The sequence below is a fragment of the Macrobrachium nipponense genome, chromosome 21 (assembly GCF_015104395.2).
Source record: "Macrobrachium nipponense isolate FS-2020 chromosome 21, ASM1510439v2, whole genome shotgun sequence".
In the NCBI taxonomy this organism is placed as follows: Eukaryota; Metazoa; Arthropoda; class Malacostraca; order Decapoda; family Palaemonidae; genus Macrobrachium; species Macrobrachium nipponense.
Window position 1 is genome coordinate 20,156,527 of NC_087212.1, and position 14,890 is coordinate 20,171,416.

Below are 14,890 nucleotides of genomic sequence, written 5' to 3' on the forward strand. Positions count from 1 at the left end.
GAGTCGCAATTCATGGACACGACGGTGCAAGCGGTGCGTCTATTGGTGCAGCTCATCGGAGTTCTCAACAACCCCCACCCCCCCTCCCCACCCCAGCCACCAATTCCCCATCGCCTTCATCACCCCATTAGTCACATGGTCTACGACAAATTTGGTGGTGAGTTCTTCAAAGTCGGCACCCTTACGAAGAAACTGAGGATGGCAAACATCGTCCCGGAATAATCCTCGCAGACGTAGGTGTGACCAAGATGGTGAGTCGACTCATCTACGACAAGGGAATCCGATACAAGACCTCACAGAGGAAGATGTATGTGAAGAAGGAGCCCTTGGACATAAGTGTGCTGCTGGATCATCGCTCTACGGCACTCAAACGACACCGGGAAGATGGTAGACGGTGAATGATACGTAGCTTACCACAAGGACGAATCACAGCATGGAGTGGTTAGACAGTACTCTGCCAACCACCAGTGATACGCGCAGCCGTCAAGCGCCGCCGGGAGAAAGGGAAGGCGAAACACTTCGTAGTTGGTTCCTTCTGCCTCAACGGAAAGACTTGGCGTGAATTCTTTTCTTTGTTCCGCGGCGACCAATTGTTCCTCCGATGGCTGACATCGCTATTTCTACCATCGCTTCCTGATAATAGACAATGCGGCGTACCATACCATGCTAACAGAGGATGGTCACTGCCCCACATCTGCAATATCTTATAATCAAAACTGGCCCACTACCACCTCGTTCTCAAGGTAATAAATAAAAATTATTTATAAGTGATTTATAAAACATACAAATGCCTATATAAAAGATACTGAATAGGAAATAGTTAGTGTCGGTACTTCAAAACGTAAATAGCCATATCGTAGTACACTTTTCCATTCATAAGTTTGAGACAGAGAAACGAGTGGGCGGGGCTTCTTCCTAACTCGTTACCTGAACCAAGGACAGGTGTTCGAATATCTACAACGAATGTTGAGGAAATTAAAAAAGTTCAAGAGTATATTGCCTTAATAAATTCTGGTACTTCACTATATTACCCACAATTACCGGAGGGTCTAAAACATGCTGCGCCAAAATATCAAGAAGATACATCTGATATATAAAAAGATATCCATTTTAACAGTTTATGTACCTAAAATTCTAAGGTATTTAACTTGCAATCAATTATATTAAATTTAAATTTTTACTAATGATATTTATTATGTAGCATTTAATTAGTGTTCCGTAACATTTAAAGGTTTTGCAAGTTACTTCACGATGAACAACTTTATGTTTAGGGGCCGTATCAACACAAGGATAACTTAAGACAGGACATTTCGCAAATGCAATAAATTACTTAATTTTCACAAATTTTTTAACTGGCCTTCTAAAATGTAACCCGGTCTCTATAAAAATTGAAATGAGAAAGTGTTTCCAGTGAGCACACGTTTTCACATATGAACGCATCTGTTGTCTTTAGTATTGGTTTTTATCAGTATTGGTGGGTCCTGTTTTTTATTAACTACTTAGCAATCACCAATTCTTATATGTTAACTTGTTTTTAGCGTCATGTGGAAGTAAATTACAACGATCAATCCGCTGTTTATACAAGATTCATATTTACTTAGTATCATTTTAATACTAAAATAATTACTATGCTAAACGAAGATTAAAACGGTACAAAGATGATCTTGGGTAATTGATCACCTCAAGTGATTGCAGTAATCTGCCCACGACAGCTGGTCGGGGGGAATTAACTGGGTTTGCAAATCTGGCACCGCTCAAACAATTCCGTGGGAGAAATCAAGAAAACTTAAGTTAGGGAAAAACAAATTCCCTGCGGATAAGTCTTGTCAGGAGGGCCAGTTCTGAATTCAGAATTCCCTTGGTTGGGTCAGAGATATAAAAGTTCAAAGATATGTTGGAACCTGAGTTCGAGGAAGCCCAAAACATAATCCTCATTTAATATATATATTACTTGAGGCAAAAAACTGATTTTTAAATTTTACAAACGATTTGAACATACACTATCATTTATGAAAGGCCTGATTCGATCTATACGTAACATACAGGCTACTGCTTAAAATTTTAAGTGAAGTCTGTCACATACGGATACCAATATGCAACTGAATCCCTTATTCAGTGTACGAGAAATTTTACTGCCTTAGTGTGGGAAAGACCGAAGATTGAAGGGCTTTAATGCACATTAAATAAGCTCTATACTTCGTAAAAGCCAGACATGAAAGATCACAAATCAGTGGAGAAGTAGAAAGCAGAAAGAATAAACTAGAGCAATAGATCCTATGTTCATTGAACTACTTCATTTCGAACGATCGATCAATGGCGAACAAAGCTAAAAATACGATAGCATTTGACGAAAGAAGAACATTTGGGCATATGGAGACTGCAAACTTTCATCAAGGATGAACGCCCCACCCTTATAACGTCCTCCCTGCCCATAAGTACGTTTCTGTCTCTCTCAAATTATAAAAACTCGTTACCAGCCACAACGGCAAATTTGGTAAAATGTTCACAAAAATATACAAAATCTTTAATCCAAGACCTTTTGACACTCCATTGGCAATTTTTTGTCCAAGTGTTTTCTCTGCACATTTCCCACGTCGTTTTCTTATCGTTCCAAAAACATTCTACTCTACCAACTTCTTTCCCACCGTTATCCCTGCACTGATACGCCTTTTCTTACAATATCATGCACGGTTTTTTATTTGGCAAAGGGTTTTTTACAACCGCATACCCTTGTTGTCATCAACCACAGTTATTGGCGGTGGACCTCGCCTTTTACTAAAAAGTCCACCTGCAAGGCAGCAGTTTCCACAGTTATTGGCGGCGGGCCTATGCTTTTACTAATAATGTAAGACTGCAAGGCAGCAGCTGTCCTTTTAGTCGCCTTTTACGACACGCAGGACCTACGGTGGTAGTATTCTTAAACCCCTACCACAGGGTAGACATTCTACTTTACCAACTCCCTCCTCTTAAATTCACTCCTACTCGATGTCTTCCTCTCACATGCTTCTTATATGGCTCACACTGTTGTTTGGAATCCCATACTTTGATTCTTGATTTCTTCAACCTCTCCCAGGGTTTCTACGTCTCACCTTCATATCCATCACTAGCAAATGATGTCGTTTCACCCAAATGCCTCACCAGGAATTACCTACAATTTAACACTGTTTGTGTCTTCTCTCGTAACTATAAAGCAGTTTGAGTCTGTACTCTACCACTCCCATACATTACATGACGATCTACCTTCAAAGACCAGAAGTTCACATAGACTAATTCGAAACAGAGGGCCATGTCCTGTACATGCTCTCCATCTTCAATCCGTAATCCAAACCCGTGGGCCCCACCATGGGCCCCACGAACCGACTCACGTCCATTTCCACTCTCCATCTTCAACCACCTCTTGGGTTTTCTACCTCTCATCTTAATATCCATCACTAGCTAGCCACGTTTCAAACAAATGCATCTCCAAATTACCCTAAAATTTACTAAACTGCTTTTGTTTTCTCTCCTAACCGTTAGGCAATTAATTGGTCTGTTTCTCTACCACACTCGCACATTGCAACATGACGATCTGCCTCCACAGACCAGGTGTTTATACAGACTTAATTCCAAACACGGGGCCTTTTCCAGTACATACATAACATCTTCATTCCTTGATCCAAATCCATGACCCCATAAACCTCCTCATATCCATTTACACTCTCCATCTGTACCATCCATATCTGGACCTATGATTCTTTTCTCTCTATTCTTTATCATTCTACCTGCTGTTCCCAGTCCTTCCCTAAATACTATGTTCTCCTGCTCCTGGCAGCCCATTTGAGGTATGTAGACAATACATATAATACTGTAACACTACTATGAGATTCAGAGCCTTTGTCCCTGTGTTTTTCCGGAATAACTTTTTTTCCGTGCATTTAACAAAGATATTACTTAGCCATAATATACTTTACATCCCTACCTATTTTCTGCAGGATTCTTTATTCTCATATTAGAAAAAAAAGTATATTCATAAGAGTAAAATAAAGCAGCCGAAGCCAGTGGCGGAACACTCTAATGTATGGGTTCAAAGTTATACGTGACGTAAACATATGAAGTCCCGATTCCTCCCACAAGGTGATAATGATAAACAGCTGTCTCTGGAATTCTGAATGAAGATTCGCACCTTGTCAAGGCTTCAAGAATGGCGGCTATGATAAGTCATTGTCATCGTGGTTGCAGGCAGCTTTTGTGATTCGACTTGCACAATTGTTTAGAAGAAGGAGGCCCGTGGCAAACCCTACGTAGCTTGAACAGGCAAATGAATAATAGGGCCCTTTTTTTAAGTAAAGGAGTACCCGGACATCCAATGCTACCAAGTTTTCGTCATTTGTTGACTTCCATGAGGTGCAGAAAGATAATTATATATGCTCTATAAAGCATTAGTTGTTGATTTCTTAGTAAAATGACTTGCGGAACAACATTTAAACTTGCTTTGCCAAAAAAATGTCATGGCTTATAATACATCACTGAATGACCTCTATAGGTCCCAGTGCTTAGCTTGAAGTCTAAATTCTATAATCCAATCTAATCCTATGCAATTGCCTATTTATAACAATGATCGTCACTGTCACATTAGGAAAAATATCAAAGGTGTTACGACGAATGCCAAAGTTTTCTTCACTTTGTTAATTGATTTTTAATTACATAATTTTTCAATGGAGAAATATGGATAGAAAGTAATTTCTCGGATTACTTGTGGAAACCCTTTTCTTCAAAGACTGTAGCACTCGACTTCATGGCATAAACCCTATAAACTACTAATACTACTACCACTCCTACAAAGTGTAAACAAGGAGTATTGGTTGTATTTCGTTGTTGACAGAGGTGGAGACTTTTTCACGAATAGCCAATTATCCATCGAGAAGGAGGCAAGTTAATGACGTCATTAGTTACGTCATTATATCTTCGTAAGCCATTCCTCCGAGTTTGCTGGCGATGTCTACAAGAAGTGGTGTTACTCTCATAATTACCAGAATTATGCATCTTTCGTAATACAGAATATATTCAAAAATTAGGTAAGGATGTAAGATACCCTGTCACTAAGTGGCATCTTTGTCAGGTACATTGATAAAATTTTATTCCGGAAAAACATTGGGACACCGTCTGTGAATCTCATAGTAGTATCAAAATCGGATCACTAACCCTTTCCCCTTCTGTCCATTTCCTCTACTTACTTTTCTCCTCACTGCCGGCTATATCTATTATTCTGTTTCTTCCTATATGTGATCCACAACAATAAAGCTTAAAACCATCATCTATCTCTCTGGTACCCTGTATGCAGAAGACTATTGGCTGTCATTATTTGCGCAAACGACTTAAAAGTGAATAACAGATAAAAACTTATAAAATCCATATTTGCACAAGATTCATCTTTCTTCTCAAATCTGCTGGCGGACTCTGCAAGGTAGCAGTCGCTTGTTTACAGAGGTAATTACTCACATCACGTTTTTAAATATTTCCTTTGCAGTTTCCACATTTAGAGTGAATTGAGCTTCTTACTTCTGTGCATTAAAGAAAAACTGCTTACTCATCTTTAGAGCGCGTCACAAAAAATAAGAATTTCCCCATAATCAAGGTCTCGTAAATAACTGCAGTTTTGCTGATTTTACTGTCGGTTACTACCAATCTATAAATCTTAATTATAAACCGACTTCTTTACGTTTACGAAAAAAAATTCAAACGTCTACGACCGCAAATTCCCCCTAAAAGACCACAGTTGTAATGCAGTCTTCTTGCGACATTTACTTGTTAATGAAAAAGGAAACAATGGGACATTTAGACACTTTATTTGTTATCAGTGATAAAAACGAACGTAAAGAATTTAATCAAAACACTGAGAAATAAATCGAACTGATTTTACAGAAAACGTAAGCATACAGCAATGACCATTTATGGCAGTTTACGTCTTACAACATTTGCTTTTAGGTAACGTCTTCAGCCTTTGTCTTATATCCCTTTGCCACACCACGAACACTCCGTTATTGGTTAATACACGAGGCTTGGAGCGAAGGCAGTCCTAATGAGATTAAACTTTACAAAGCACATCTACAATTGGCTCGATAACAATCATAAATCTGACGGTTCTACTGCCAACTACAATAAACAGCAAATATGGATGCCACAAGTATGGCAAAGCATGCATACCCATGTGTATACACGTACACATATATACCTAACGCACGAGGGAGAATAAAAAAAGAAAAGAAAAATTTGAACGACATATAGGCCTCAGAAGAAAAAAGGCAGGCATGGATTTAAGAGTACTACTAGAAAGATTGAAGTGATACTTAAGATGTTGGAAAGTTGACAGGCCCTCAGTCACGTATCTCTACTTAAAAGTATCAACATTCAACCAATGGAATGAGCAGGAAAAGTTAAATCTGATACAGACGAAAAGGAAGTTAAATTACTTTTGAAAAATGAAAATTTATCCAAGGAAACAGTTGATAAAAATAAAATTTCACTTTACAAACATGTACGAGTCCTACTGACCATTTCAAGGCCTGCGATGCATAGGTTTTCTTAAATATCTTTTTAAATATCAACTGTATCTTCTTGAAATTTTGGCCCAACATGTTTTAGACCTTCCGCTAATGTATGGCAATATAACTAAGTATCTAAAATTATTAATAATGGCACTTTACTCTTGAACATTTCCAATTTTCTTTGCCTTTGACTGAGACTTTCGGACACCGTTAGGAAAGATGGCCCGCCCACTTCTTTCTCTCCCTGTTAACAAAATATGAATGAAAGTGTACCGTACTACGATTATGACGTATAGCGTTTTACATTTTTAAATTACTTTATGGATTATTGTTTTATATATCCAAATTAGTTTATGCAATAAAGTTTATTTGTGTTTCATTATTTTGGGAGATTATTATGACCTCTTGGTTTATTTAGAGTATATAGATACTGGAAAATATACTCGCTGAAAATTAGAGGGGCAGTAGTTACAAGCTGTTCAGGTGTGTTTATATTGTCGTCCGGGTTCCACCCACCCATCCTGAACTCGATGCCATCGAGCAGGTATGGGCGCATATGAAGTTAAATGTACGTTCATCGTTACGGCATTTCACCAGGGCAGACCTAAAGACCAGACTAGAGGAAGCAAGGCTTGCTGTCACTAAACAGGTGTGGGAAGGAGCTGTCCAACGAAGTCAAGCTTTCGAGAACGAATACTGGCTTACTGACAACGTCCGGGATTGCATAGATCCAATCGTTGTCAACGTCGCCAGTGATGACGAGAACGATCTGTTTTTAGACAGTGATGGGGAGTGAGCTGAAGTATCCTTATACGTGTGTATATATAGTCCTGTAATTAATAAGTTTTGATATATTTATCCACCAGTTTTTCATTTTGTATGTCTATGCTGTTTTCATGGTTACTGCAAAAATTTACTTCAAAATCTGTAAAATTTCTGTATATATTGTACATACTTTATTGGATCTATATAATAAAATAATGTATATAGTGATCTTACTTTTAAATAAACTATGATCAGTTTTTTTCCTTCCATATTTATATCTCCAATAATAATCTAAAGTTGCCAATACCACACCATTCTCATGGAAATAGATAAGAAAGGTACATGATAAATAAAAACATACAAATGGCTTTATGAAAAGTCATCAGTAATAAATGGTAGTTCGTGTACATTTTATGACGTAAAAAAACATATGGTAGTACACTATTCCATTCTTAAGTATCAGACAGAGTAAGAAAGAGAGGAGTGGGAGGGGATTCTTTCATAACTTTGGCTAAGCCAACGACAGGCGTTGTTCGTATATTTACAATAATACTGAGGAAATTGACATTTTCTAAGTAAAGTGCCTTAATTATTAATTCAGTGTACTTAATAATTATATTGCCCTATGTTAGCGGAAGGTGTAACACATGTTGTGCCAAATTTTCAGGAAGATACAGTTGATATTTAAAAAGATATTTAAGAAAACCTATGCATCGCAGGGCTTGAAATGGTCTAATAGAGGGCTGCATATTGGTATGTTGCTCATCCGCCCTCCAATCCATCAAGCATACCAAATTGCAGCCCTCTAGCCTCCGTAGTTTTGATTCTATTTCAAGGTTAAAGTTAGCCATAATCGTGAGTCTGGCAACGACACAGGACAGGCCACCACCGGATCGAGGTTAAAGTTTCACGGGCCGCGGCTCATCAGCATTATACCGAGACTGCTGAAAGATAGATCTCTTTACGGTGGCCTTGATTATACGATGTACAGAAAACTCGATTGCGCCAAAGAAACTTTGGTGCCTTTTTTTGACGTTGGCTTTGGATACTAACTCTATAGCAAGTTGTAATTGTTATAGAGTAAGTCACATCTGTATTTGGAGTTAAGTGCAGTGGTTCTAATCTGCCTTGATCGTATCTCTCGCTCTTGTTTTGTAGATGGGAATGTCGTATTTGTGCCCCTGTATATATTTAATGTTGGTTGTGGTCTGGCAATCACAATGGCTTTGGTTTTGGGTGGGTAATGGCGGCGCGCGCGCGCGATATATATATATATTATATATATATATATATATATATATAAATATATATATATATATATATATATACATATGGGTGTGTGTATATATACAAGAGTAACAATGATACTTAAAAACAAAAGAATTCCATGCCACACAATTTCCGCCGTTGTACCAAATTCACGTTCGTAAGAATTATGTCGTCATTGCATTTTGGATCTAGTAGTATACTTGTAGGCGGAGCAAAGGAATCAAATGCCATTCACATGAGTGTAGTATAGTACCTACCAGAGGAACAGCTGTCGAGTAAATGGAAGGATCAAGGAACTGAATATGTATTACACACACACACACACATATATATATATATATATATATATATATATATACTATATATGATATATATGATATATATATATATATATATATATATATATATAATTATGCATGCGCTGTCGAAGGACATAACATTAGTTTTTTGGTAAATAAACTGTAAAGATAAACATCTGCTTGGAGATTGTCTTACGTGAAATGTTTCATAATGATAAGATTGTCGATCAGTTTCACATACTATCTCTTATTTATATATAATCATGTATATATAAGTATTATATATATATATAGTATAAATTATGTAATTATATATATATATATATAAAACGTAGTGGCTTCTTAGGCGAGTATGTGTTTATAGAATAATCCACAGTAATATACTTGATTAGGAAGACGAAACATATATATAAACGCTTTGTATTTATTTTTACAAATGTATTTTGTCTTGATCAAGTATATTACTGTGGATTCTTTTGTACACACGAGCACACACACATATTATATATATATATATATATATATATATATATATATATATATATATTTATTTATTTATTATTTATTTATTTATTGAGAGAGAGAGAGAGAGAGAGAGAGAGAGAGAGAGAGAGAGAGAGAGAGAGAGAGAGAGAGAGAGTCATTTCAAAAACTTTCAAATTCTTCATTTATATAAGTCACGATTGTCATTTCAAAGCTCTAGAGTAAATAGCGTTCATTTTCATAAAATTTTTCTTTCATATCTGGAGTTAATTTTAGTATAATAAGTAAAAGAAAAATCTTGAGAGTTACAAGAAAAAAATCTGTGGTGGAAATAAAAAATTCGATATTTTTCAAACAAAAATCATGGTTACTGTGTACTGCAGTATGTACTACAGTTGAAGGATCTGTCTTCATTAAGTTCTCAGGATCTACGGAGCTCTTTCCTTCCTCTCCTCCGAGAGAAGTCTCCTCGCAATTTTGGAACGAAGAAAGAGAGCGGAACGAAGTCCTTAGGATCTGTCTTCATTAAGTCCTCAGGATCTACGGAGCCTTTTCCTTCCTCTCCTCCGGGAGAAGTCTCCTCGTAATTTGGAACGAAGATAGAGAGAGAGAGAGAGAGAGAAGACTCGAGGGTTCTGCAGCTCCTCTTGGATCCTGAAGCCTGCCTGGTTCTCCAAGACCTTCGTGTGTCATATCCTAGAACTAAGCTTGTGTCGAGTGCCTCGAACTGCATACAGTAATCATGTCAGTGACTTACTTTGATCTTATATGCTGTTTTGAATTTCTATTCGCTTTCGCAGTGGTGCTACTAGTGGACAGTGTACTGACCGCTCTGGTAGCGATGCGATTTAATATGAATGTTTCAAGTGCAAATATTGCAACTGCTGGTCCGATGATGGAAATCGGTGCGTCTGCACAGGAATCCGATTGCGGGAGAGTCGTCGTCCCCACCATTGTTGGTGGCTGGAGGACATTATGTCCTTTTGCTTTGGTCGCCGTTGGTGTTGTTGTTCTGACGTCTCTTGCAGTCTTTGCTGCCTGGAGGATGTACATCATAAGAGGACCAGAGATCTGAGGAGGAGGAACCACCATTAAGAGAACTTGAAGAATCTGACTTTGAGGAATCAAACTTCGAGGAATCAGAGTCTGAAGAATCAGACGTCGATGAAGCAGAGTCTGATGAATCAGACTTCGAGGAATCAGACTTCGAGGAATCAGACTTCGAGGAATCAGAGTCTGAAGAATCAGACATCGATGAAGCACAGTCTGATGAATCAGACGTTGAGGAATCAGACTTCCAGGAATCAGAGTCTGAAGAATCAGACGTTGAGGAATCGGACTATGAGGAATCATACGTTGAGGAATCAGACTTCGATGAATCAGAGTTTGACGAACCAGAGTCTGAAGAATCAAATTTTGAGGAATCAGACTTCGAGGAATCAGAATTTGACGAACCTGAGTCTGAAGAATCAAATTTTGAGGAATCAGACTTTCGAGGAACCAGATTTTGTGGAATCAGACGTTGAATTTGAGGAGATGTGTCAGGAACAAGATTTATTGGTTGCAGAAGTCTTGAAGGAGAACACACTTTTGCAAACGCAAATAAGGGAGGCCATCAACATGAATGAACTGGATGTTCACAATTGTGAAAGAAAAAGAAGAGCAATTAAGAGAGGCCACCAACATAACTGAGAGGATGATCGCAATTGTGAAAGAAAAAGACGATATGGTAAGAAATATGATGATCCTCTATGACAATCTGAAGAAGGAAAAGGATTTTCAGATCCACGATTTGATGGCTGAGCAGGAAAAACTCAAAAACGATCACCGGATTTTGGAAGAGAAATTAGAAGACGCTCTTAGTAAGAGGGAGAAGGAATTAGAAGAGGCACATAATAGCATACAAGATATGGAAAGGCTCTTGAAGGAAGAAGGAAAGGAAAAAAGAGAGCTGACAAATCTTTATAACAAAATGGTCGAGAACAAGGACCATCAGATTAGAGATATATTGGCTAAAGAAGATAAACTGAAGGCAGCCAAAGAACTCTCGCAAGAAAAACTAGAAGAGTTGGCTAATCGTATGCAGGATTTGGAAAGCCTCTTAAAGGAAAAAGAGGAGGAAAAAACAGAGATGACAAGTCTCTATGACAAAATTATTGCAACCAGAGAGCAGCAGATCAAAGATTTGTTAGCTAAAGAAGATAAACTGAAGGAGGAACAAGAGACATTACAAGAAAAATTAGGCAAAGCCCTCTCTTGTCTCAAAAGGAGGCAAGATTTCAAAATAGAAATTGAAAGGCGATGGCTACTGGAGATGAGGGAAAAAAATAGAGAGCTCGATATGTTGAGGAAATTATGTGAGGAATATGATGAGAGACAGAGAAATCTAGAGGAAAAATTGGGAGAAGATTTAAACGAAATGCAGAAATTAGGGCTCTCACTGAAAAAAGCAGAAGACTCACTTACGGAGACATGTTGGTTGGTGAAGGAGAAAGAAGAAGCTCTTGTTAAAGTAAGAAGTCGGTGTGAGGAACAGGACACGGGGCTTGAGAGGCTTCGACAACAGGGTATACATCTACAAGGAAAACTTCAGAAGAAGGAGGTAGATTATGAAAGTTTATCAGTTCAAAGAAATGAGCTGGAAACTCTCTTAAATACAGAGAAAGAGCTGTTGAGAGAAAGGGAAAGGGAAATAACTGACTTGAAAATGAGATATCAGCAGATATTACTAGAGAAGGAGCAACAAGAAAAAAGCTTGCTAGAAGAGAATGACTGCTTGCAAAAAGAGGTAGCAAGCTTGCAAGTTGGCCAGGTAGTTGCTATGAGCAACGAGGAGAAATTGAAGGGTGAGTTGAAATTCGCAGAGGAAAAAGTCCTAAATTTCCTGATGGCTGAGAAACAGAACCTGCATACAATTGAAAAGCTTACAAAAGAATGTGAACTATTGAAGGAGAAATGTAGGACACTAGAGGGAAGTAAGGCAAAGGCAGAAAAATGTGCCAGAGAACAACAAAGAATGCAGGAAGAAGCATTAAGAATGCAAGATAAATACATGTTGATGGGCCTTCTCCACAGGATTGCTCAAAGGGATTTTGAGTTAGAACGCATTGCAGGGGAGGAGCATGAGATTACAGAGGCTGAAGGAGAGAAGCCAGAAACTGAAAGTGAAGATCTTGTGCATGAAAATAATCAGGAGTTTAGCAATGCCCAGGATGAGAATAGAGGATACTTAAGGAGGCAATGGTTGGATGTAACCAGCATCGTAGAAGACATTCTGTATAGGGATCAAAGGCCTCCAGAGGAAGAAAGAGATGTAGAGCCGAACCATTAGAAGAAAATGTAACACACCAAAGTGGAACTATGGCCACATTTAATGGATGGGTAATCAGGATTTAGAGGAGATCAGGACTTTGTGATGCAGGTGACGAGGTTCGTGCTTTTGAGGCACCATGTGGATGGAGTGCTTCTGATCTGGAGGAGACCAAAAGAGGTTCCTGCTTCTGAGGCAGCCGTGGATAGAAAAGTGCTCCTGATCTGGAGGCGAGCAGAATTATGTGGTTCACTTGACACCAGTGATGCACATGCACTTGGCAGTATGGGTGTTCTGTGATTGACTGCTGACCTTGCAAGCCAAACCTAGGTGCAGCAGAGGAGTGCATGTTGTACAGGGTTTGCACACGGTCCCCACAGGGTCCCCCCACCCTGTGGCCGGGTCCCCCCACCCGGTGTCCTGTGCTTTCCCCCAACCCTGTGCAACATGCACTTCTTTGCCTTACCTTGGTCTGACCTGCAAAGTCAGCAGCCAACTACTGAGCACCCTCACTATCAGGTGCATGGGCCTCATTGGTACCACCTGTACCACCTAATGCCTGCCGACCCTTCAGGCTGAGCCAAGGTGCAGCTTGGTTTAGCAAGGTCAGCAGCCAAAAGCAGGGTACCTCATTATCAGGTGCTTGTGCCTTACCAGTGCCACCTGAACCATTTGGTAGCTGCTGATCTTGGACAGGTACTCCTGATCTGAAAGAGACCAGGACTTTGTGGTACAAGTGATGAGGTTCCTGCTTTTGAGGCCCCATGTGGATGGACAGGCAATCTTGATCAGGAGGAAACCTTGACTGTGGTCCAGGTGACATGATTCCTTCCAGCTCCTGAGGCAGTACCTAGATAGAGGAGTGCTCCTGATATGGAGGCAAGCAGAATATGCAGTACATGTGACACCATTGATGCACATGCAGTAGGCTGTATGGGTGTTCCATAATTGGTTGCTGACCTTGCAGGCCAAACCAGGGTGCAGCAGCGGAGCTCACTTTGCACAGAGTGGGGGGAAACACAGGACACAGGGTGGGGGGACCCTGTGGTGATCCTCTGCAAACCCTGTACAAAGTGAGCTCCGCTGCTGCACCCTGGTTTGGCCTGCAATATCAGCAGCCAATCATGGAACACTCATACGGCCTACTGCATGTGCATCAATGGTGTCACATGTACTGTAATATTCTGCTTGCCTCCATATCAGGAGCACTCCTCTATCTAGGTACTGCCTCAGGAGCTGGAAGGAATCATGTCACCTGGACCACAGTCAAGGTTTCCTCCTGATCAAGATTGCCTGTCCATCCACATGGGGCCTCAAAAGCAGGAACCTCATCACTTGTACCACAAAGTCCTGGTCTCTTCCAGATCAGGAGTACCTGTCCAAGATCAGCAGCTACCAAATGGTACAGGTGGCACTGGTAAGGCACAAGCACCTGATAATGAGGGTACCCTGCTATTGGCTGCTGACCTTGCACCTGCTTGCCTCCATATCAGGAGCACTCTTCTATCTAAGTCATGCCTCAGGAGCTGGAAGGAATCATGTCACCTGGAATACAGACAAGGTCTCCTCCTGATCAAGATTGCTTGTCCATCCAGCACCCTCATTATCAGGTGCCTGAGCCTCATTGATGCCACAAGTACAAATTGATGACTGCCAACCGTGCAGGCTGAGCTAAGTTGGCAGCTACAGAGTGCATGCCTCACAGGGTCCCACCCCTTATGTGGCCTGTGCTTTGCAGCCTCACCTTGGTTTAGCAAAGTAAAATTCAACTGACCAAATAAGGTGGGCACCTTTCACTTATCAGGTGCTTGTGCCTCACTAGTGCCACCTGTACCACTTTCAGGCTGAGTTAAGGTGTATGTAACTGTGGAGTGCATGCCTCACAGGGTCCCAAGCCTTATGTGGCCTGTGCTTCACAGCCTCACCTTGGTTTAGCATGTAAGGTCAGCTGCCAATACCAGGGCACCTCACTATCAGGTGCTTGTGCCTCACCAGTGCCACCTGTACCATATGCTGGCTGCCAACCTTTCAGGCTGAGCTAAGGTGGAGCTGCAGAGTGCTTGCCTCACAGGGTCCCACCCCTTGTGTGGCCTGCACTTCACAACCTCACCTCAGGTGCTTGTTGGCCACAGTAGTTCCACCTGTACCTTGTGTGGCTGCCAACCTTTACGGTTGAGTTAAGGTGTAGCTGCAGAGTGCATGCCTCACAGGGTCCCACGCCTTGTGTGGCCTGCGCCTCA

General features: G+C 40.2%; 2 protein-coding genes across 2 annotated transcripts; both read left to right on the forward strand.

The window, feature by feature from the left end:
• Positions 1 to 248: 248 nt before the first annotated feature.
• Positions 249 to 10,866, forward strand: LOC135197425 (variable charge X-linked protein 3B-like). Its single transcript, XM_064224495.1, has 2 exons — positions 249 to 387; positions 10,400 to 10,866. The coding sequence occupies exons 1-2, from the start codon at positions 249 to 251 to the stop codon at positions 10,864 to 10,866; spliced, it is 606 nt and encodes a 201-aa protein (XP_064080565.1).
• Positions 10,867 to 10,973: 107 nt separating this feature from the next.
• Positions 10,974 to 12,671, forward strand: LOC135197426 (trichohyalin-like). The gene has a single exon (XM_064224496.1). The coding sequence runs from the start codon at positions 10,974 to 10,976 to the stop codon at positions 12,669 to 12,671; it is 1,698 nt and encodes a 565-aa protein (XP_064080566.1).
• Positions 12,672 to 14,890: the final 2,219 nt, after the last annotated feature.

Bases quoted from the DNA above. Each gene is read 5' to 3' on its own strand.
- LOC135197425 (XM_064224495.1), top strand. From the start codon at position 249: ATGGTGAGTCGACTCATCTACGACAAGGGAATCCGATACAAGACCTCA. The intron at 388-10,399 runs GTAGACGGTGAA...GTACATCATAAG, and splicing joins CAAACGACACCGGGAAGATG to AGGACCAGAGATCTGAGGAG.
- LOC135197426 (XM_064224496.1), top strand. From the start codon at position 10,974: ATGTTCACAATTGTGAAAGAAAAAGAAGAGCAATTAAGAGAGGCCACC.